The sequence below is a fragment of the Excalfactoria chinensis genome, chromosome 4 (genome assembly GCF_039878825.1).
Source record: "Excalfactoria chinensis isolate bCotChi1 chromosome 4, bCotChi1.hap2, whole genome shotgun sequence".
Taxonomy (NCBI): Eukaryota; Metazoa; Chordata; class Aves; order Galliformes; family Phasianidae; genus Excalfactoria; species Excalfactoria chinensis.
The window spans coordinates 57,744,011-57,768,842 of NC_092828.1; the positions used below are offsets into that span (position 1 = coordinate 57,744,011).

The 24,832-nt window shown below is 41.8% G+C and overlaps 2 protein-coding genes across 2 annotated transcripts in view; one reads left to right on the forward strand and one right to left on the reverse strand.

The window, feature by feature from the left end:
- HHIP (hedgehog interacting protein) overlaps window positions 1-8,816 on the reverse strand; it is a 72,552-nt gene extending 63,736 nt beyond the window's left edge. Inside the window, exons 1-2 of the mRNA XM_072336757.1 lie at window positions 8,186-8,816; window positions 1,355-1,550 (exon numbers count right to left, since the gene is read on the reverse strand). Coding sequence (XP_072192858.1) covers window positions 1,355-1,550; window positions 8,186-8,452 — 463 coding nt within the window. The 5' untranslated portion in view covers window positions 8,453-8,816. The remainder of the gene's footprint in view (window positions 1-1,354; window positions 1,551-8,185) is intronic.
- Window positions 1-24,832, forward strand: part of ANAPC10 (anaphase promoting complex subunit 10) — a 230,615-nt gene that overhangs the window by 140,220 nt on the left and 65,563 nt on the right. Inside the window, exon 6 of the transcript XR_011903599.1 lies at window positions 18,103-18,209. The gene's annotated coding sequence lies outside the window, so the exon portion shown is untranslated. The remainder of the gene's footprint in view (window positions 1-18,102; window positions 18,210-24,832) is intronic.

Genomic DNA, 24,832 nt, shown 5'->3' on the forward strand with positions numbered 1-24,832 from the left:
ATGGGCTAAATATTTAAAATATCTAATCTATTATCGCTGTTCAGCAGGCAGTCTTGGCAACTGTGATCCGTTCTGCTTCGCTTTGGGGAATGTGATAAAGAGCAAGAAACAGCTGGTTTAAGAAAGCCTTAGAAACATCTCTTAGTTTATAAAGACAATAATAATATTTTCATATTTGAATGGGTTGAGATACATGTTAAACCACAGTAAAGGGGAAAAAGTAAGTCAATTCAAAATATTTTCTCAAGCCAATAAAAGAACATTGCAAAAAATCCCTGCACTCTTGGGATTTCATAGAAAACAAGTACACACTGTACACACGCAATTAAAAAACCCTCCTCCAAATCTCATCCACTTAAACTATCCCCTTTATTCAAATATGTTTATGTTCTATTACAAAGCTCTGTTCATATATCAAAAAGTACTATTTGTAAATTCATTTTTCTTATCCTTATTAACTCTGCTTTCCAGTCTGTGTTGCTAGTCAAAAATCTTAACCAGTTTAATTATTTTCTCCCGTGTGACGTTATTTATAAGCAGTGTTTGGAAAAAGAAAAAAGCATAGTTTAAAAACGACAGCCTTAAACATATAAATAATTTACTATTGAGAATACCAGAGATGTTATTTAATACAATAGTACATTACAGCAGTGTTTCTAAAAAAGGACCATCTTCTGTGGTTATTTTGTTGATTTATTTACAAGTGATAGCACACATTTGGTGACTGCCTTAGACAATACCAGTCACGTTCTGCTATTGGTTATGTCAAGCTAACTTTACTGGCTGCAGTGAGGAAGTGTTAGGTTAGTTCAGAATTTGGTTGTTAACAGGATGTTGGAAGCAATTCAAAGATCACAGAAGTCTATCAAATAGAGCTCCCTTTGATTTCAAGGGGCTTTAAACCGTGGAAAAATCCCACAAGTTTCTAGGGTAACAAACCCAGAAAATACACTTTACTTATCAGCTTGTAGTGTCTGCAGCTTGCGGTGCCAGCACTCTTTGTTTCTTGTATTTGAAAGCTGTCTGTCATTCAGAATAGCCTTTTGGATGGCCGACTAATTGCTTACATGATTTGAGTGAACACAACAATATACAGAAAAGGTAACAGCTTCAGGTGCCTTTGATAACAAATAACCCCGTGTTTCACAGAGAGCTTAATAGGAGAACTCAAAATATTAACTCTCCATGTAAGAAAGAATCACGGTGAGGCCCTGAGATATTCTGTCTTTGGGCAAAATCCCCAGGATATCAGTGGTCATTTCACCTGGTTAAGAGTCGGATCTATGACTACTCAGGCAATATCAACATTTCAAAGCAGACATCCTTTAGTTCCATATTTTGTTATAGGTTTTACCTGGTAAGTGACCTCTGCAAGCATAATAGAATTCTTTACAATAGTCTTTGCACAAGTAGGGAAGAGTTAGTTCTCTTTCAGAAGTTTCCCCTTTCTCAGGTGAGTGGAAAAGATTCTGGGCATGAGGTGAGCAGTGTGCGCATTTGATTTCCTCCAGTAGCTTCGCACATTCTGTGTTGTTCGTGACAGAAAGTATCTGCAAGCCACAAACCAAAGACAAATAAACACATGACCTGTTTCCCCATCTTATACAAAACGATTTTATGATCTAATGTCGTAAATTACGCTAATGGAACCAATACAGTCTGTAATAAATGCATAGCGTTTCACGTCAGCTTTCCAGTAGAATCAGGTGCAAAAATTGTTACAATGAAACCTTCAGTATGCCATTAGTACAGTGATACTTCAAGTGTTTGCTTCTCTTTCCCAGATAAGAATAATAGCAGTGAAATTATTTTATGGACTCACACCTGCAAACTCTTATCACACAAGCAATCTGCGAACTAGACCGATCATTTATACAAGGATCTACAGCAGCAGGCCTTCTGCTCATTTATGAGAAATACTTAAAAACACAACTTGAAAAGTGACCTATTCAAGTATTTAGAGAGATCAAGCTGAAGTTCTACCATCAGACACATCAGGGAAACCACAGATAGGTATTTGTTAAGTAGGTGTATCTTGAACTATCCCACAGTCCGGCTACTGCACTGCTTACTGGGTAGTTCAGCAGGTGGCTGGGATTGTTCTGTTTTTAAATGCTGCTCTCCATTCTGCAGTCCCTAATGCAGACTACTTAGAGGTGGAAAAAGCTGTGTGTTTTCATAAGGGGGAAAAAAAAAAGAGTCTGTCCATAGCATCTTGTTTCTCTCAATTTTGAAAGCATAACTTTCTCCTGAAAACAGAGCATATATTATGCATAGTACTTGAAGAAGCACTAAACCACGACTGATGATGTGTTTAAGTAAACACACGAGCCTAAGGAGCGCAATGTCATCAAATCATGAAAAATAATGGAAAACAGCATAGCTGTCTTTATTAGTCTTTGAATGCAGTGCACTTTGTTAATCTATTGTTAACCACATGGACTGTTTTTTGATCATTCATCCCAATGGTGGATAATGGGAAATGTGTTCTCAGTTGAGAAGGACTGAATCTGATCCAATGCAAAAACAAAGCTCAGGTTATTTCAACTGTTTGTTTAACGTGGCTATAAACAAAGACTGTAAGAGGCTTATTTTAAGAAATATTAATGCTGTAAGTATTTATATTCTGTAAAATTTATAAATATTTGTAAATGCTGCATTTGAAGATAGCAACAAAGTTTTGCCTGAGTTCATATCTGAGTTGTTTGGTAGAATGACTTTACAATGTGTCATTTCCCTGCAGGGTAACATAGATGGGAATTATCTCAATCATTTTTGATAAAATTAGTTATTCGGCGCATGAAGACTCTTGATACGTTTGAGTATCCTGCCTCATAGGCTGCCTGCCTGCTGGGGTGCAGCACTTCGGTAACACAGTTCAGAACTCATCATTTTATTTACATATCATAATTACGCAAGCATAAACCATTTGAGAGAAATGCACTCCCCATTGTTTTAAACAGCTATGTGTTCAAACTGTTATACAATATATGGCCTGCGCAGTTACACAAGCTCTTGTTTAAAGGAACATTAAGTTAGAAGATAAACTCTTTCAAAGAAATTTGAGTCTTAACTATGTATTGTCATAAGGCTAAGTAAAATGTTTAGTAACGTTTAGTGGCAAACTTCAGACCACTGACTAGAAGATCGTTTGGCCTCTACCCCCATTCTGGAAGAGATGCCACTGGCTTTCAGTATAATTCCTCCAGATCTGCTGGAATCACTGAGAGTATTACATGCCCTGCTCTTTACACTATCTGTTCACAGATCATCTTCACAGCACCTGCAATTAAGTAATGTGACTAACATCAGCCATGTAGGGTTTATTATCTCCCTTCAGATCTTCTTTGGGATTATAATTTATGTATTCCCCCCCCCCAAGGCTTATTTATTCATACATTTATTTATTTATTTATGTAACTCGAAGGCCAGTTAATTGCACATTGCATGCATGGTGAAAGGCCCGCCTTCACCCCGAGTTTGCTGGTGAATTCCTTCCACAGCCTCAGCTCCTCTCCAGCGAGAAATAATAATTTGAAGAAGGCTTCTTTTATTTTTCACTTGGGCCGTAACAGCACAACTGTTAAGCTTAGCCTTCCTTCTTGAGTTTCAGATGTTGTTCTAGATGTGACAGATCTGGGAAGAATGCCTCAAGGACAGGAACTAAAAATATAATTATAGCTACAATAAAGTATGACCAAAGTAAATAATAAGTACAACTTTGAACCTGAATTGATATTCTCTGGGATTGTAATCTAGGTGCTTGCAGTAATCCACAGTGTTGAGGCAGTTATCTGCATCATCAGGACTGCCTTAAAGGATGATGACATCCAAAGTACCTTGGTGTTCTGGTGGGAAGCGGCATTTATAGTTCAGTCAAATCATTGTCTGCCAAACAGAACTACGTCTGGGTTCAGTAGGGGATGACTGAAAGCACTGTCCATATGTGCAGTTTTTAAAGAACTTGATGACACTGGCAAGCTGGAAGCTCTCCTTAAATAAGGATGAAATGACCACTTTGGTCTTTCCACCAAATGAAAGTGCACCATGACTACAGACTTCAGAGTTCTTGCCTGTATTCAGTAGTATCACCTGCTTTGCAAAAGTCTCTGATATTTTCATCAGTGAGTGAATCTCAAGCAGAAGGCTTTCTTGCGGTAGCAGTATGGTAGTGTGTTTAGAAGTGCAAGTAAACACTAGGTATTACTAGGTAAATATTCAGTGTGTTTGTTGAATTAACTCCACAGTGATGCAAATACAAATTTCTCCTACTTCTACTGGAAGACTCCAGAAAGAATTATGAACAGAAAAAAAATAAAAATAAAGAAAGAAAAAAGAAAAAAAGAAATTACAGGATATCAAAGCTAATTTACTGTTTCTTGTGGAAAATGTAATTGACGTTGCCTGGTGATACAGAAGAAGAAATGCTTGCCAATATTTCAGTCCTCAGAATTAAGACAAAAGGATCCTAATCCCCCTGAGCAGCTGCTATCCAGGAATTAACCACAGGAATTCACCCCCTCATGTCATTTCTGGAATGAATCTTGGTCATATAATAGCTAATCGGAAGATTAAGGAATCAGAGTCAATCAGTTATCTGAAAATCAAGTATGTTATTTAACTTCTAGAATGCTAAAGCAAAATCGGGTGGTAACATTTGCTCTGTGTGAGGTCTGACGTATAACTCTCTACTGGCTGGGAGATAGGACAACCGTTCTATTCTGAATCTCAGTAAATTGATAACGTATTTATGCTAGAGCATATTTAATCAGTTTTAAGTGAAAGCTGCAATACTTATCTGAATGGACCTTATTCTGTTGGTTCTCCACCTTGCAAATGACCTTACGGTTGACAATGGCTTTGGTCTTTTGAAGAAATGTAAACTAATTTCCTGCTTCAGTTTTTAAAGTCGTGTGTGAAATCATCAAACGTCAGAGCTTTAAACTAACTGTGCTCTGGAAAATATGTAAAACTTCCAAACATTTATTGCAACATGCCTAATAATGATTATCCCTGCTGCCGAATAATTTACAACATCTGTAAGATCATCCTTTAATCTCTTGCCACATGAAAGTAAAACACAAAGACTAAAGGTAAGATAAATCCTGGAGTGCTGAGGAAAGCATAGCATACAACACTGGTTTATCAACAAAAAAGAACAGCGCAAAGAAGAACCAAAGGAAGGCACAGTAGACAGAAATTCTTTACGTTGAATATGGTCATCTGTTCTGCATGCCCTGGTCATATCTAGAATGAAAGGCAACATCGTTTTGATGCTAATGGGGAAAAAAAAAACCTCAACCCACAGAGAAATAAGTCTTTGCACTATGCTGTGTTTGATATGCAAGCATTTATGTCTAAAAATCGTATGCTTACGAGATTGTTCAGCTGTTGGGTTGAACATATGCTTCTTCTGTACTATAGAACTGGATTATGTCATTAAAGAGTTCGGTTTCAATTTTAGGGTAATATGTAAATAGATCATTGTACTAAGGCAGCTGTTAAAGGGACTCGGAGATGAGTTATTTGTTTAGTTGGATGTGTTCAACAATAGCCTTTGTTCGTGAAAGAGCCAGAGCAAACAAATGATTGTAAAAGGGCACACTTGAAAACAATTACTTTTCACCCTTTCCTTGACAGCTTTGGCTGTGAAGCCAACTGAGGTAGAGGGGACTTCCTCGCCTGTTGGGCTATAAGCAAACATTCAGAAAAACTGGTATTAAAGTATCTGACTGGGATGTAGGAGTCCTTTGTAAACAAAGGGATGGCGCAGAAAACTGGAAGACGAAGAGTTAAATGTCAACAACTGTATATAAAAATTATGCTTGAGGCAGAGCAGTGCTCCGTATGGTTATTAGTGTAGCTCCATTTCTGCTCCCAATACTGTAGCCAATGGTGCCATTTTCATTATGAATTCCACAAATGTGGTCTAAAATTCTCCAAGACCCAGCGTCTTAACCAAGAAGCTCATGAAAATGTCTACTGAGCATGCTCAGCTCTGCTTTTAGAGAAGCTGGTGTTCAGCTTTCTGCTCATGTCACAGCCACAGACAGATGATGGAGAGCAACATTTCAACAAGCTATTTTTGGGGAGACTCTCACAGAATAGAATTTTAGAAATGAGCTTTTTGAATAGTTTCATTCAGATGTACTCCAGAAGAGTTTACCACGTCTTCTATGGAAACACCATCTCATTCGGTGAAGTCTAAATGACATATTTTGACATTTTTTCCTAAATGCGTATTGATATGATGAAGCAGATCTGAGAGGTTCAGGAAAGTTAATCTGCGATGGAAAACAGCCTGAATTTAAAATCCTGTGAAGCTTTATTCCTTGAAGAGCATAACTTATGTTAAAAAAAAACCCCAACAGATTTGACAGCTCAGGAATAGCTGGTGTGACATATATGGTCAATGTCGCACATTTATATGAAGTTTTGAGTACTGTTAGTCCAATGGAATCCAAGGGGAGTTAGGAGATGTTTTCAAGTAATTCTGAGAAGAGAATAAAACCTTCAAGTGTCTGAAGATTGAAAAGTTACTGAAACACAACTTCCAGTTTACTGCGCTGAGCCAATTGCTGCAAGGGTCTCCAAGCACTGGACAATCTCAGTAGCATATATGCCACTGAGCTGCTACAAACAGGGTGAATTAAGGACATATTTCCCAGTCCTTATTCTTTTCTTTTTTTCCTTTTCCCAGCTAGATCTTTCAGGTTACCCGCGTGTGGTTAGCTTATAGTTTAATTCAATTATCACACAGGGGCTTAATGACACCGTCTCTAGACGACTTGAAGAAATCTATCTGCCTTGAATCTCAAACTGCTGCTGCATATGGTATGAATAAAGAGAGATCTGCAGCTGAAAACCTGCAGTAAGACAGTTCTCACTCATCTGGGAATAGAGGGGGTAGGACAAATGCTCCCTCAAAAGGCATGAACATTTGGACAGAGCTGGGGACTGAAGGAGAATGATGTTCTCCAGTTTCACCCATTAGTGAACCAACTAACAAACACAATGGTGTTGTTGTTATTCTTTTGCCATAAGCAACAGGACTCTGTGTGTGGGCAGCAGTTTAGTGGGGAGGAGGATAAGTCGACCCCTTTTTGTCCTATTGATTTTTTCCTATTTGCATGACTTGAGCAAATTAAATGATGCAATATGGCTTTTTGTTACAAAACAAAGTGAGAGATACCACCCAGACACATATGTTGATTCGTAGAAGCTGTTTACATGAGAATGGAGTGAAATCTACCGTGAACTGAGCATAAAAATTCGATTCAGGCCGGGTATTTCTTTTTTATTATGCTTGGGCCAGCGAGACTGGGACACAAGTTTTCCTCGAGTCTCTCAGACCCTGACAACTACAGAGTTGTAACGGAGGAATTCTTAATTAAATCTAAACCGGGATGGAGGGAGGAAAAAAAAAAAGGAGAAAAAAAAAAAGCCACCTGATGGCTTATTTCACGTGCAGCGCTTCCTAATGACACTGCACTGCCGGCTGCCGCGCCGCCCGGAGAGCTGCCGCACGCCCGCGGGGCTCAGCAACAGGCGAACGGGCGCCCGGAGCCGCACGCTGAGCGGGCGCCTTCCCGCAGCCGCCGCCGCGCTACCGGGCGCAGAGCTGCGTCCCCCGGAGCCCGGCCGGGGCGGGCGCTGCTCGCCGGGCGCTGCCACGGCCGCGGGTGGGCTTTGCGGCTGACGCGCGTCATCGCGGGCAGCGCGGGGCCCCGAGGGCTGCGAAGATCGTCAAAGTTTGGGTACGCCGGCGCTGCCCGCTGTCCCAAACCCTCCTCGGCTAAACGCGCGGAGAAAAATTGGACGAGATTTTTGTTACTCCAGAAAAATAAACCGGAAACCACCGCCGGGCTCATTTACGGTCCCGACGCTGCCAGCGCCCGGACGGCAGCCAGAGCCCGTCCCGCTCCTCCACCTTCCCGGGGCCGCAACCTGCGGGCGGCACGGTCCCTCCGCACCGGCCCCGGCGGCGGCCCCCCCCCCCTCCTTCCCCCCGGCGCTCCCACGCGAGGCGCGCGGGACGGACCCGCGCCGTACCCGCCGAGTGCCCGTCCCCCGCGGGCGGCGCGCGTTCCCCCGGCGCCGGAGCAGCTCCGGGGGCGGGTTGCCGCCGTCCCGCGCCCCCCGCGCAACAGAAGCGGCCGCGGCGCCCGCCGTCAGCGGTGCCTACCTTGGCCCCGGCGTGCAGCAGCCCCTGCGCGTCGGCGCGGGAGCAGCAGGAGAGGCGCGGGTAGAGGCCGCGGCACATCGCCTCCGCGCCGCCCGGCGCCTCCGGGGACAGCAGCCGCCGGTCGCGCTTCTTCAGCCGCCGCGGCGGCGTCCCGTTGAGGCACCTTCTCCTGCGGGCGCCGCTCTCCCCGAACTTGGCGTCCCCCTCGAAGAAGCAGAGCGCCACGGCCACCAGCAGCAGCTTGAACGGCAGCATCTTGAGCATCATGCCTGAGGGAGCGTGCGAACGCGCCCGAAGGGGGGAGGAGGGGAATCCCACGGACTTTTTCCGCGCACTTCGGGAAAACACCTCCCTCCCTCCCCGCGGAGGCTGCGGGACGGGAGCGGAGCGGGCGGCCCGCGGAGAAGCGCCGCTCCGAGAGGACGGGCAGAAGCGGGCGGGCGGAGGATGCTCGGCGGCCGCGGGGCCCCCGCGAGCGGCACAGGTTCAGCGGCGGCCGCTGCCGCGCCGAGGCGCCGAGGCTCGGGGCGGTCCGGGCAGCGGGCGGCGGCGGCGGCGGCAGCCCTCCACTTGTCGTCCCATAGGAAGGGTGTCCCCGCGCTGGGACGGCGGCGGCGGCCGGTCCGTGCGATGCCCCCTCCGCTGCCGGCGGCGGCTGCGGCTCACTAGGGCTCTCATGTTTCGCTCCCTCTTTTCTTCTTCTTTTTAAGCCGCGCGCGGGGAGGTGCTGCCACCGCGCGCCCTGCACGTCACCCGGCGGCACCGGCCGCGCGCGCCTCCCGCGCCGCCGCGGGGGCCCGGCGGGAAGCGGCGCCGCGCCCGGCCTCGCCCCCGGCCCAAGTGCGAGCGGCGCGGGGCCGCGCCTGACGCGAGTCGCGGGGGCGCGTGAGGGGAGAAGGGGGGCGCGCGGCAGCGTGCCGCCCGGTAACGGTCAGCGGGCGCCGGACGGCGGCTCCGGGTCGCCGCTCCGCTTTCGCGCTTCGGGTCGCGCCGGCCTGCCGGCTCCCGGGCACGTGGCCCCGGGCTCGCTGGGAAGCGGCGGAGCCCCGCGGGTCCTCGGCGGAAGGCGAGCGCCGTAGGTGGGTGCCGCGGCCCCGACGGGGGGCGGGGGGCGGCCGGAGGGCAGCGCCGGCGTACGGCCCCCTCGGAGGGCGAAGACCTCGCGCCGCCCCGCTCTGCTCGTCGCCGGCTCCGGCCGGTTCCCGGAGTTCAGGGAACTTTCTGGATGCGCGTGGCCGTGGGCCGCGCCGACGGCCGAGCTTCGACGGCCGCGGGGTCAGTCTGAAATGAGTTCGAAGCGGCACTGAACGGTGAATCGCGGCGGCCGGACTGTAGCTACGGCCGCCAGCGGTGGGAGGAAACGGGGCGAGCGTGCGCCTGAACCGATGGGAGAGCCGGGAGCGGACAGAGCTCGGTGCTCGGGGACCGGAGAAGGGGAAACGGGGAGCCCGCGGATCTCACGGCCGAGGGAGACGCTGGGGTGCCCTGAAGGGAGGTGGCCCCGAGCCCCGCGGAGCAAAGCCGGACCGCGGAGAGGAGGTGTGAGCGTCTTCCTGCGGGAACCGGCGTGCTCAGAGCTGCCGTGCAGGTGCAGCCGCGCCGCCGGCGGAGGGAGGAAGGCAGGTGGGCAAACAGGGCCCCCGGGGCTGCTTCCCGGAGCTTTGTGGTGTGCTCTGATGTGGAGGGAAAGTGCCTCGCGCCCGAGGAGCCCGTCTGGGGGGAAGAAGGATTGCAGGGAGGTCCTTGTTTGTGGTAATGTTTCTACAGGAACCGGGGCCTGTCACTGTTGTCCTCATGTTCATTTCAAAGCAAGGAAAATGAGTCTCTTCAGATTTATTTTTGAGCTCTTTGGCTTAAACGGTCCACACTAAACTAAATAGGGATTTGGAACAGACGAGGAGTACCTCCCATAAATCATGTAGACATCCGAGCTGCTGCTTCTCCCTTTCCGTGCATTACTTGAAGCCTGGTGGTCCCTTAGCTCATGGCCACCTGACTCTCGTTTGGCTGAAGACGTTCCTGGCCGAGGCTTGAGCTGCATCAGGGATAACATGAGTGCACGAGGGCTCTGGTGCAGCATGTTGATGGGTGGAGTCAGCATGGCATCCCTAGGGTTCCTCCAGTGCTAGAGGTAGTTTTCTTTGTTGTGTTAGTGGCAGTATGGGAACTGGTACCATGAGCAACCTAGCAAAAGCAATATAACTGTACTACAACAGCTGTGTCGTGTTCATTTCTCTGGGTTATTACATATGTTATTCTGAAATAAAGGTGATTCTAGCCTATGATATGAGAATAACCATCTCAGAATGAAGGCACTTTTACTGCCAGGCAGTCTCACCACAGAGGGTCACACAGGCGGAGCTGTAGAGTTGGAAGTAGACAGCTGAAGGCCTGTTTCTTTCCTGTAGGCAGGTGCTCATGGTTTTCAAGCAGATTGTGTACTTTTGCACAGCTTCTCGCTCATTGGAATGGGAAGCTGGAACTTGACGGATAGAAGTGGCTGTGAGGCAGATATCCTCTTGAGAAAACAAATGCTGAGTGAAAATTTCTGTTGGGCGGTTGCAGCCCGGTCCTCGCAGTTCCTGTCTCTGGAGGAGAGAGGAAGTGAGGAATATAAATCTATATGATCAAAGTAATACAGCTATTAGTAAATAACCTTTCTTCCTCCTTCAAGTTCTGCCTGCACAAATATCCGTTTCAATGTATACCTGTACCGGTTCTCAGAGAAGGTGAATTTGAGCTATATTAATTAAATAGAGAATGATTTCCCCAAGATGGGAAGCTGCCAAACTAAGAAAGAGCTGACATTCTGTGAAGGTCAGATTCTACACAGAAGCTTTGCACAGATCCATGCTGAAGACATTTCCCAGAAATTCTGTGGAATGTACTATTGACCTTGTATAATGTGAAGTGCTCGAAACGTTAAGCTCTGTAGCAATAGAGGGATATAAGGATGTATAAGCAAGTCTTGCAGAGGGTTGAACGTTGTTTAAAACCCCAGTGTAGAAATTGCTGATCTTGTTGGTTTGTTTGTGTGTGTGTGTGTGTGCAATTTAATCTTATGTTCCTTTCCACACTTAATAAAGTACATGATGGCTGCTTTAACAAAGTATTTTTTTCAAGCTGGTTGATATAGGAATTCATTTATAAACCTTTTTAATAATGCAAAGTTAAGGTCAGTATTAGTATATGACATTTCAGAGTGTCAACTTCAGGTGACTTTCAGCCTCTCATAAACAGAGATAAGGGAATACTTAGGAAGTAGAAACATACACATAGGAAATATGGTTAATAAACACATCAGTCTTCTAGTGCAGCCTGGGTTCTGTCATGTGAAGTTCATTAATGGAAATGATTAAACATGATAATGCCTGAAGCAGAGATGAATAAATTCTGTCATTTGTTCAGAGTATGTAGGATAACAGTGGGGATCTTTTAATTACAATACAGTTACGTGTGCAAGGATTAGCGGATTAAAGGGAACTTGTTACTGCTACGGCATTTGAATGTGGCTGGATTTCCCTCTAGGTTTGCCTAGGAGATAAGCAGACTGTGCTTATTGATTCCACTACGTTTGTTAACTTTATTATTGTCTATATCATTATACATCATGGTATCTGTATAATGTGAGTTAAATGTGTCAGGGTATCCTTCAGTAGAGTGCAAGGCAGAGACTGTGCATGCAATTGCCAACTTGCAACTTGTTTTATTTTAATTTCTGTGGCTCAGCATTTGAATTTAAAACTTCATAAATATCTTGCAAAGGAATTTAAACGCACCAAGAAACCTGTTTTAAGATTTAAGGTTAGTGAATTCCTTAGTATTTTGAACAGAAAAGGAAATATGGCAGCAGCTGTAGTGTCAGTATGGGGAAGTACAGTTATTATATGAGTTAACGGGTGGGAACAGGAGCTGGGCAAAGGGATCTCCCCATTTCCCTGTCAACTGGATGGATTGAGACCCAGGGATCTGGAAATTTAGAGTGAGATTGGGCAGGAATGTCAAGGTTTGGCAGTCCAGGTTTCTTCGCATCTGGCTTTTTTTTGGGTGAAAGCCTGACTGTCCTGAGAGTCCCATTAGAAGCGGAGAGTTTGTTCTGGCTCCTGGCTGCATCACTAGGGCTAGGGTTCCTGTGGCTTCAGAGCAAAGACCTGGAATATCAGGAAACCCCGACTCCTGGGCAGTCTCTGTGGCAGGAGTTCCCCACAGCTGTGAACTCTTCGAGTCCATCTGCTGCTGCAGCTCCTCTGGTAGTGAAGAAGGAAAACTGCTGGAATGGTTTCACAAAAGCATCTTGTGGTTAGTCAGAAGTTTATAAAACCATTATATTTTTTCCTTATATTTTTACTTGTGATGTAACAGAATTTTTCAGTTTGGTCAGAACATTTCTGGTTGGTTCTGTCCACCATATGTTAAAGCCCACATCATTTCATTGGTGTTCAGAATAAAATGCTGTTTGTCTTTGCATACCACAAATACGAGGTGTGAAAGCTGGTGTAACATGAATGAACAGAACTTACTGGGATATTTTTTTATGGGAAAGTAGATGCCCAGACAGTCACAGACAAGTCTTTAGGGTATGTCTTTACCGCAGTGTTCTCCTAGGCTCTTAAAAGAAATCCTCTAAACCATGTGAAGCCACCTGGACCATTTGGGACTATAAACTCATGTGTCTAGTCTCTAAAGATGACTTCAAAAAACCCAGAGTTCTTTGTACAAAGGCCGTATTCGGCTGATGTGAGCTCCACTTGATTGGCTCAGCAGGGAATATGAACTGCAGATTATTATATCACATCACCTCAGCTGCTAATACAAATCATCAATTACCTCTGTTGAGTTTTGCAACATAAGCTAGGCTAACCAGAAGGCAGATAAAGCAAACCATTTCATGAAAGAATGAGGACTCAAGAGGCCCCTTTGCCAGTGGTCTGCATACTTTTACTACCTTCTGTAATTCACCTCAACAGCATATCTCTATTTATGTGTGTTACAAGGAGACAAAGGAAACTGCCATGGGAAGACCTTTCTTTCTTAGCAGGGACCATCATGACCCCACTGCTGATGGCAGTTTACTAGCCACGTGTATGCCAACTCTTGCTCCAGCTTTTGGAGTGCCCTGAATTCGTCTAGGGACACTTTGTATAAGATGTACAAGAAAATGCTGAAATGCTTTCAGTAGCTATCAGAGGGATAAAGGTTGTGACAGAACTCAATTAGGGGCCTAAGTAATTGTGCCTAATATAATTTGTTGCCTGCCGAGGGCAGGGATAGAAATTGCAGCGTGCCAGTGTTAAAACCAAGTAGTCACAAAACTGCTATGAGCTGCTTGATGACTGGCAAGTCAGATAGGCCTTGTCTGTGGCCATGTGGTGCATGTGCATTTCACATTTCATAAATCAGTGCGAATCAATTCATATTTGATACAGAAGATCTAGTGTTGGAAATTCTTCATAGTAGCTTTCACATAATAAATGCTAAGGCGCCACACACTACAGATAGAACCTGTATTCAATTTAAACTCTGCTTTTCAGGTAGTAAAAAACAGTTTTCCCCACAAGTAGGAAATAATGATGGAATCAGTAAATATTTTCACATACTTTCTTAGGAAAAAATATATCCAACTCATGTAATTTAACTCTCAGAAGGAAGATTATCTAATTCAGTAGCATAGTTTGTCTTTAGGAAAGCAAGGAGTTCATCTCAACAGTACTTGCTTCTCAACACATCTTTCTCTGAGCTGCCGTGTCCCTTGGCATGTGGAGGAAGGTACCAGTGTATTTAGCAGTCATTCTCAGACACATGCTAACAGCATGCTCCAAGTCAGTGTTTGCTGCTCATCTTAGAGGATTTCAGAACGGTGCTGAAAATTGCTTCACATATCTGATATCGTGCATGCTTCAGGAGGCTCCTGTGCACTTCTAGGCTTCTTGTCTGTGGCAGTGTAATGCATGCACAGTATCATCTTTCTGAAGTGTCCATTTAGCTGTGCTTTCCTAAGTTGCAAATTTTACCCTTAATAACTTTTTGTGTCTTGCTTCTTTGAAGGGTTATGGGGAGCATCGTGTTAGCAGCCTAGATCCTAACTGCATGAGATCAGTCTGGAGAGAATTAAAGCTATAGTCTGAGTCCCAGTCACACACAGACACAGTTGGAAGACACAGGTGATTTTGTAGACAGTTAATTGTGATGAAGACTGGTTTTTGGGAAGTGACTTAGCTTGGTCTGCTTGCCCTCCCTTGCGATCCCATGGTGCACAGCAGGTTTAAAGTCTGTGGATCTTAGGTTCTTTACAGTGTCCAACCTTTAACTAGAAAGTGATGCTTAAGTTAGTTGTTATTAAAATGAAATACAGACAGCAGTTTGGCTAGGATTTCAGTGTGTGGTCATAAAGCTACTTTATGCTCATGGAGCACTGTCCAACCATTAGGTTTTGGAACTCTGTTTCTGCAGGCTGATATTATTTTGCCGGGAGTGTGGCCATCAGAGACAGAATGGACCATGTATGTTCTTCTAAACCTTGACGTGAAGACGCCATTAACTTTGGAGAGAAATAAATCTAAGTACGTGGTAGGTTCACACACAGGTGGCAGTGTGTGAATCATTTCTTTAATTTAACTGGAATATGTATGAACAAAGAGGATAAGGATAAAGGTATAAACCGATGTAAATGCCAGATGAACTTGAAATGAACTTAAAGTCAAAGCATATTTTAAAAAATGAATAACCCATGATAAGGAGATGCAGTAGTAGGTGCTGGACTGTTCCTGGACAGATATCTTAGAAAAGTTCTTCCAGTCTGTGTTGTGTTTCTTTGCTAGATAGACTGTAGTTTGCAGAAGAAAATGCTGCATCTTCTATGCGAGCTCGCAGTCTGGTTCTATCAGGTTTTCCTGATGCAGGCAGGCACAAAGGACAGGAACCATAAGATGGCCACAAATAGAACTGAAGGCTGTATTACTGCAGAAACAAAGAGAAAAGCACCAAAAATGACATATGTACGTTAAGAGTAACCAGCAAACCACTTGCTCATTGATATCAACGTTATTAAACTTAGAAGAGAATGTTCCTTGGACACAACGTGAAAATATTCTACAGGGAAACTGAGAGTCCTCTTCCTTGACATTAGGTGAACCAGCATTATTCATGTTTACAACTCACATAATAATATTAAAACAAATAGTGTATCAAGAAGAAAAGCACAACTTTAGTATCCCTCAGTTGTCCAATTACAGTGTAATCAGTGGGTTCCCCTTGAATCCCAAGCCATTTCCCAAAGTAGTGAGCAACAGCTAAGATTAAAGATTACAGTACTTAACAGTCATACGAGATGTAACACAAGATAGGCAGTTTGTTCTGTAGTATTCTTTCCATGAATGTGTTCAGCTTCTGGCCTAGAAGTCCAGGTGGGGTGACCTTAATCCCACAACTTTTATATGTAGCCCAGCTTCCACAAGATTTGAAATACTGTTTACATTCAGGTGAATGAGTTAAGCACTATGTCCTAACCTTGAGGCATGTATCATAATCACTATCAGGTGAACTTTCAGGGTGAGCAGTACTGCTTCATGGAATTCATTACAGATTTCAGAGAGTCCCTAATTTCCCGAGGAATGGTCACCACAGACTGGCTGTTTGAATGAGGCAAATGGATTGTGCTTAACCCTTACTGCAGAAATTCAGTTCTGATTGTGGTAATTGATTCTAGCGTTTTCACCTTTCCTATTCCCCATATAATTTTTTATAATAGAGACTGAATGATGATTTAAGACAAGAACAGTAGCTTTTCAGGTTTGGTAAATAGTAGCAAACTACTTTCTGTGTCTGAAACAAGATCAGTAGACAGATCACTCCAATGGGATATGAAAAACAATGGATTTGCTGTTGACCTCAGCAGAGGACGATAACTGGTGCCACTTTTCAGACCTGTCAACTGCAGTGTATTTTAGTGTGGGAATTGCACTGTTTTCGTAGTTTGCAGGACCATGGACTATAGTTAGTGAATTTTTCTAGCTAAGCAGTCAAGTATAGGTGGGAGTCAAGTGAGTTTCTACAGGCTTTCAGCATTTTTTGGAAAATCAGTGGTCAGCTGATTGTTCACAAGGGAATAATTCTAGCAGCTGTGTTTTTGTTTGTTTTCCAATATTAATTAGACTTTTTCTAGTATTAAGGCTGAGTTGCTAGCATTGTACTTTCAGTAGACTGTTTATGATAAACTTATCTGAATACTTACAATGGTGAAAGGCCCTGAGTTCATCCTGCGCCCCTTCCAGCTTCAAGAAACTGAGGGATTGTGTGGGCTGCTCTCTGTGGACCTGCATGTTTTTATAAACCTCACACCGAATATTCAGTTCTTCTGGGAGGTTTGTGTATCGCTCCGCCAAGCGTGGCTTTCCAAAGGGTTTGAACTTTAACATCAAGGGCACTTGTCTGTCTCATGAGTAAGTAATCTGTACAGACAAAACTTTGGGGAGCACTTCCAAGTGACAGCTGTACATTCCCCGAGACTGCTGTTGTAACAAGAAATCAATGAACTACTCTGGAAGTTGCAGAATTGGAATTGTTTTGACATAGCTGAGCAGACTGGTAATATCTGTAGAGTTGCCAGTAGATTTTTTTTATTTTTATTTTTTTTTTAGGTTGTAGTTTTAAAAAGTTTAAATAGTCATTTTTAACATGATGGAAAAAATGTCATTTCAAGCAGATGAAGTAGTAATTTTGGGTTATCTGTCTTTCTGGTTTGCTATAGGAGGGAGCTGTATGAGATGCACAAAGGGTGCTTCTGTTAAAAAGTTTTGTCAGACTAACAGTCCTTGGCACACGGGATTCCTCACTGTATGTTGAGGTCCACCTACCTACATCCTGCCTACTACTAGAATGACACTGAATTCTGAGGATGTAACTTTTCAATGGGATAATGACATCACATTTCAAAGCATGCCAAATTCACCCATTGTTGGGTAGAGCAAGATGCCCATGTTCCTTTTCTTTGAAGAAAATAAAATTCTATGAATAAAAGGAAATTTAGGCTAGCACTGAAAATTAAAAAAATAAAAATGAACAATTAATGATAAAATATCAATAAAGTGAATAAAGAAATTAAGGTTCTTTCAGACATGCTTTCTCCTCTTAGTTGTGACTTGTTCCAGAACCCATGAACCCACTGTTCTCTACATTTATCAGCTAGCTCTTGATCATTCCCTTATTATCGTTGTCCTTCTAACAATGGCCCAAACTTCAGCATTAGAACAGTGTGATGCTTTATTTCTTATGAGTGCAGTGATCACAAGCAATATCTGTTATGTGTTCTTATGTTCATTTTTATACTTTTTAATAGCAATTGACATGGGAAATTTTCAGTCGTGCATTGATAGGAAGCTAGAATTGGCTGGTGCACTGCTTAAGTTTTGAACAGTTAAGAAATCTGTGTTTTCTGATTAGCTCTGAAACAGAAATCATTATATGATTCTTATTGGAGAAAACCTTTATTTTCTAACCTTTCTCAGAGGAGGATGCCCTGTTTCAGTGACCTTACTTGTTTTTAACATAAAGCAACAAAAAAACTTAGACATCTTTTGCTTTGTCACATAGGTTTAATGCTACATCTGTATATTTGTAAACATTTTGGAATATCTATTATCAACCTGATGAAAAAGAAATGAGTTTCTGTTGGGTCAGTTTATGTCAGAAGGGAGCGAATACTCAGATATTTCTGTTCAAGAGACTGATATTCCTTTGTTTTTATGGCCATAGTTTTGCATTTTCAAAACATGTATAATACTCTACAGCTGCAAGTTCTCAAATTTGCTTTTCTTGTGGAAGTGAAGCTTTGCTAAGAGCCGAATTGCTTGATGCTATGATTTTGTTTACATATCTTTTGAAAGGATACAATTGGAAATGATGATATCACTGTCTTACAGGTAGCCAACACCCTTGGCTGTGTAAATTTTGGCTGAGATGGTGAGGAGTGTTGCCACCCAAGTATGATTCCACCGCCAACTCCATCGATGTTTCACGCTGAGAATGGGTAATTAGTTTTCATTTAAAAACTTTTTGTTGACAATAAAAAATGGAAGTATCACTAGAGAATACTAATTGTTGTTGATTTCAGGTACAATGTATGTCAAAATTCATTTTATTTTCATATGGTGGTTTGGCTGAAACTGAAATCAGCTAGCTTTTGAAATGATTACAGTGTTAATACTGGAATGAGGCACATAATTAAATACAAGGCTGTATATAGTCATTCTCACAGCCTTTATTATATACATCATATTGATATATTTCTGGCCTTTTGTTCTAAGGCCCTTAGAACTGAATTTGCCTTCTGCATTTTACTGTTATCTGTATGTTCTGCATAGTGGCAATCCATATGTTATTTTGTCATCTAATTGATATTACAGTAATCGATAGAGTAGTATTAGAGGAAACTTTAGAGAAACAACCGAAGTAGAGGGGTTAAAGGAGTAACACTGATGAGAGTGGTGTTATATATGGAGGAAGTACATGCTTTCTCTTGTTACTAAGTGAAACATGTACAGGTGTTGATTGAGCCTTCATGAATTAGGGTGTGAAAGCTGAGCTATAGACATATTCAGAATGGTAATTTTTTTGGTTCTATGAATAATTCTAAGTAAATGAGCAAAGTTTGCATGCAGTGAAAAAAACATATATAATAAAATAATACATTACTTATTCTTGTCTAAATCCTATCATGATTTATAAATTTGGGAAAAGAAACCATATCCCTTTACATTTCTAAGAGACTGAAATTCTTTAAGTTACAGAAAAATTGAAAAATCCTAAGCTTTAGAAGTGTCGATAGTACAGAGATGGAAAGAACTAAGAATAGCTGGGCTTCACTGAAACCAATGGCACTTTTGCTAAAACCTGTAGCAGAAACAGAATTTTTTCCCGGGTATGTGAGGCATGGAAAACCTGTCATCCTTTTCTGGACATATTCAAAATCCTCTTCAAAAAGAGAACAGGAGCTCATCAGCAGTTCAAAACAGTCATGTTTCTGTTGATTGCAGTTATAGTAACTTCTATTACCTGCCCCAGGAACTTTCTAGAAAGACCCTTCAGTGTTATTTTATTTGAAAGGCAAAGAAGTACCCGTGAAACAAAAATTGCCTTGTGCTCTATCCTGTACATTATTGTTTTAGAATATTGATGTATTGTGGTATTGCAAATATACCACTAATAAAGGTAATATAGTTTAATCCTGTTAACCAAAGTGGAATCCAGTTTCTATCCATCATCTTCAGTGGTCTTATGATATGCTTTTTGCTAACCAGACTCTCTTGAACTGAGTTACTGTACACATTACTTTAAATCCCAAATATAGAAATATTATTATTACTAGGAAGTAGTGAGTGAACTAGAAAAATATGGCATCTCTTTCAGATTATACTTTTAGCTCTGATACTTAAAAAAATGGAACCTAGTGCTGTTCCACTTGCAAACTTAAGAGCTTTGGCTCACAAGTGTGGTCACTGAGAGATAATTATCACTATCATTTCCATGCCATCACTACAAATACAGCCACCTAACAAAGTGACTTAAAGATACTGTGGAAGTAGTTAGCAATTTGAATGTATTGCTGGCAGTAACTGCAGAGTGTTCAACAAAACAAAATAGCTCCAAAGTGATACTTCTCCAATTTGCTGTACTTAGTGCTTCACGTTCATATAACCCGCAGGAAAAGGATTTCTCTTCTCTTCATAGTATCATAGTATCATAGTATCATGCGAGTTGGAAGGGACCTTAGAGATCATGGAGTCCAACTCCCAGGTTTCTTCTCTTCTCTTCTCTTCTCTTCTCTTCTCTTCTCTTCTCTTCTCTTCTCTTCTCTTCTCTTCTCTTCTCTTCTCTTCTCTTCTCTTCTCTTCTCTTCTCTTCTCTTCTCTTCTCTTCTCTTCTCTTCTCTTCTCTTCTCTTCTCTTCTCTTCTCTTCTCTTCTCTTCTCTTCTCCCTTCCCTTCCCTTCCCTTCCCTTCCCTTCCCTTCCCTTCCCTTCCCTTCCCTTCCCTTCCCTTCCCTTCCCTTCCCTTCCCTTCCCTTCCCTTCCCTTCCCTTCCCTTCCCTTCCCTTCCCTTCCCTTCCCTTCCCTTTTCCTTTTCCTTTTCCTTTCCCTCTAAGAAAGAAGTATAAGTCAGCAGAGTTCACTTTGCATGGTAGGAAGACTTTTTAAGGCTTCTAGCTGCTGCAAAAAATGTGTGCTGAATCTATTGTTTTGGTTGGTAGTTTAAGTATCCTAGCAAGTCCTACTTAGTAATCTATCTGATAAGGCTTGATTGTGCTTCACTGTGTTTAAGTTTTTGGGGAAACTGTTTAGATAACGGAAGTGCTCCAATACTCACATTTGTGTAAAACTCCAGAATAAGAAAATGCAGAATTCTGTATCTGAAGGTCTCAGATAAGTGAAATACCAAAAGCAAAAGCATATTGTGATATTTTCCTCAATATCTCAGCATTAGCTTCATTTGTACAACACTTAAGTAAGGTGTTTATACATTATTTCTATCTCTGTTTTTATTGGTTGAGTTTCATAGTGCTTTGCAGTAGGTCATGTGTAGATCATCTAATTTTTCTCTTAATGATAGTGGATTGGGCTCTGTATTTTTGAGAGATTCTTCTGACTTTTCCAGCTTTAAACATTAGTATCAATTCACAGGTGGTAATGTTTCTATTTGGCATTAAATTTACATTAAATAATATGTATTAAAAATAGTGTGTTCTTACAGATGGACAGCATCTCATATCCATATGGAAAATAATGTGCTTTAAATCTTAGGAACTTTTACTGGTTAACTAGTAAACTGTCCATTATTGTTATTATGCGGTCATTTTCTCTTCTTCAACTGCACTCAGTTATATGGTGCAAGTGATAGAATATAAATGTCCATTTTCTGTTCAGCCCAAGTCTCATTATCTCCAAGCTGTTACTTCAAGGAAAAACAGTTTAGGCTATAGGCCATAGCTGCTGTAACGAGGAAGGGATTCCAAAGGAGACTACAGGAATCTTGTTAAAATTAACATGTTTCAGACCGTCTAAATCCCGTACACTGGACACATTCCTTTACCTTTCATTGAAGATATCCATGTGTGGTTCTAGTGATAGCGTTGTTGTAAGTGCGGTTGTTCAGACTGTTTTGTTTACATAAAACTCTTCCTTTCCCCCTCTGCCCCGATGTTATTTTCACTGTTCACAGTGTTTTTACTTAAATCCATCATTTTGATAATTTTAACGGGACAATTCTATTTCATGTACTTATGGCACTTCATGTGAAACAGTTCTGCCTTCATTTCCTGTTTATTTTTAGATGTTAATTTTCAGACTTTTTCCATCCCCTTGGGTTTTTTAAAATCCTGTTTGGTACAAACCAGGGTGGTCCAACTGGCAGCCCAAGGAACAATTCCATCTGGCCTGCTGCATTTGCCAAGGAGGAGCTAGGAAATGCCTGTAAGGGCACGCACTGCCCTCACAAGCAAATATTACCTATTCCTCAGATACTTAACCGTGCTTAAAGCCCAACTGTTGTGCCATGTCCATCCAGAAAAAGAGGCTGAGACAAGTCTTGCCCTTTTTCCTGAGCTCAGCCAAATGTCTGGAGGGGTAGCTATGCTTTCAAAACAATGTTCAGGGGGGGTGCCTCAATTGGAAACTTGCACCTGTCCTGAAAAATGGTGGGTTACTGTTGTTTTTCCTGGCTAGATTGACAGAAAACTCTGCTTAACATCAGTTGGAGCTAGTTAGAATTTTAATATTAACCTCAGCAAAACTGTTATTATTTGTTCATGGTATCTTTGCTGGCTTTACATTTGTTTTCTGTATGTGCTTTCTGGCATTTCACTCTTTTTCCCTTATGCAGATTAGCATAATGATGATAGTCAATCTCTGTCTGCTGAAATCACTGTGAGAACCAACTATTTTTTGTCTAATTGATTATATAATTGCAAAGGATTTCATTAGGCTGCTGTGCCCTTATTTCTTCGTTGCATGATATTCTACCTTTAGAGATACTGGGGTGCCATACTTGAAATGAGTGCATCTGTCAACATGCAGTTTTTCTGAAGGAGTTATCACAGCAGCTGAACTTATCCTATGTATTTATCCATTATGTTTAACCATTATATTAACCATATATTATATTATTATATTATTATATTATATTATTATATTATTTAACCATTAATATAATGTATCCATTATATTTATCCATTATGCTCCCAATGTGTAACAAAATGAGCACAACTAAGCACAACCAGTGCCTCATAAAACAGTAGTATCACATCTTCTGTTGTGTTTTTCATTTCCATTAAAAATAATTATAATGTTTAGGTGGAATGAGGCAGATTACAGCTTGGTAAAAGACTGCAGTAAGCAATCAGAAGCAAGATACCAAGTGTATATTTCCTATTACCATATATCTTTACATCTTTGTATGATGACAGCAGAACTCTGCCAGTTTCAGTATCCTTATTCAAAGCACTGTTGCACATGGAATTATCAAACATGTAAGAGAAATGTACAAAATATAACACAGTTTATGCTAATTCCTTTTAGCATCCCACTACCTTTTAAATTGTAGAACAATATTGCATTAATGTTTTTAACTCAGAAGCCCTTTCCTGTTAAAATCGTTTAACAGTACAACTGCTCTATTCAGTCAGCGCTCATTTATTTTAGAATATTTCTTTTTGTTTATTGTTCTTGGTCTTCCACTCTGGTCTGTAGTGTTCCCCATTTGTTCCCCATTATACTCTACATCTCCAATTTTGGTTAAAAAACCGCCATGTATTTCTGATACAGATCATCTTGCCAGGCCTTCTTTTTGGTCTTCATTAATCTCCCTTGTTTTCTCTATCCTCTTTGTCTGTTCCTTCTTATTGTCTTGTGTCTCACTCTTTTTGCTGTCTACAGCTAAGATGTCTTTCCTTACATCTTTCTTTCCTTTTCCTCCTTTTTCCATTTAATGCTCATCTTTCTTTTTTTTTTTTTTTTAATACTGATTTTCCTCCATCTGCTTTTGGTGTTCTGTTTCTCCTCTCTGATTTTATCTCTGTATCTTTCAGTCTTTTTTCTTTCTGCCCTACTCAGCTTGCTTTCTGTCCCGCATGCCTGCTTGTATCCCTTTCTCTTCCTTATTATTGTCTGTCATCTGAAAGATGACAGAAAAGAGGAAAGGAAGACAACAGCTGAAGGAATGAACTAACGTTCAGAGAAGGCTTTTTTTTTTTTTTTTTTTTTTTGGAAATAAATAATTGGATGAAATAATCAAATAAGAACATAAACAAAAAAGACTAAATTTCTTATGGCTAATTATTCATTGGTGAATGGAGTTTACTTGAAAATTGAGGTTGATGATGTTGTAGGACTATGTGACAGCTTGCATAAGCATAAGTAGAGGCAAAAAAAAATTGCTATATCATAGTCATGGGATGCATGTCTCTGGCAATGTTTATACAGAAAGAGGCTAGAGAAGGGAATAAATACAGAAATAAGACCAGGAAACTATGCAGTCATACATGAAGTATGAAAAGATGGTGAATCAGAGGCAATAAAGACTTACATCAACTATTTGGAGCAGGTTGAAAAACAGAAAAAGTAGCACAGAACTGAGAACAAGCAGTGATTATTCTGCTATGTAAGATGGAAAAACAGGAGCAGTGGAAATGGCAGCAGAACCGCCTACTGAGGGTACCAGGCATTGAAGTAATTCCAAACAGGATGCAAAGCTATCTCGATAAGACGGCAATGCACTGAGAAGCCAGTGGACTTCAAGAGGTATGGTGCATACTGATTAAATGATCCCTTGACTAGATTGTAGGTAGTGATCAATTAGAAGAATTTAGGTCGTACTTACCCATTGGATAGTGGTTACTCAGTATTTTTAAATTGTACTGGTGAAGTGTCCAAAGCTTTTGTCTAGATTCCGTTACTTGTATTTGTGTTTTCTGAGCAAAAACATATTTTCAGAGTTGTCACCCTGATTTAGGGAAATCATTGCCACAGGCAGAATCTATTAAGTCACTGGCGCAACTGGAGTAACAGTCCTATAAAAGTGTGACAAGTTTTTCAGTGGCAGTAATCATCAATATAAGTGTTTATTCCTGTTGCTTCTACAGCATTTCTAAAATGCTTGTCATGCCTCCTTGGCTACCAAGAGTATCATTAAGTGGTTTGCATTATCACAGTGTGAAAAGCTGAGAGAAACACCAGTGAATCATCTATAGTTTACCAGTACAGTGAATAATTTGATGGCATTACCTTTGTGGCCAGAATGTTTTCTAGCTTGGAAGTCTCCAAGTATCCAAGGAAAATGTATCAGATACCTGAGTACCACGAGTTTCATTAAACAGATGTGAAAGAAGCACATCCTTAAATAAATCATAAGCAAAGTATGCAAAATTTAACCGAAAACCCAACGTGAAGGCAAAGTTGGATGGAAAGGAAGACAACACAGTACTTTAGTGTGTGCTTTTTTGTGCTCACCAGCTTCCATGGGACATGCACATAAGGAATGAAGAGTAAAAGATATATAATATGTTATTTGTTTTCAGTTATTGTCTTGGAGAAGAAAAAGTAGATTAAAAACATTTCATTAAACAAAATACTAAGGAACATTTTATCTGGGAAAAGATTACA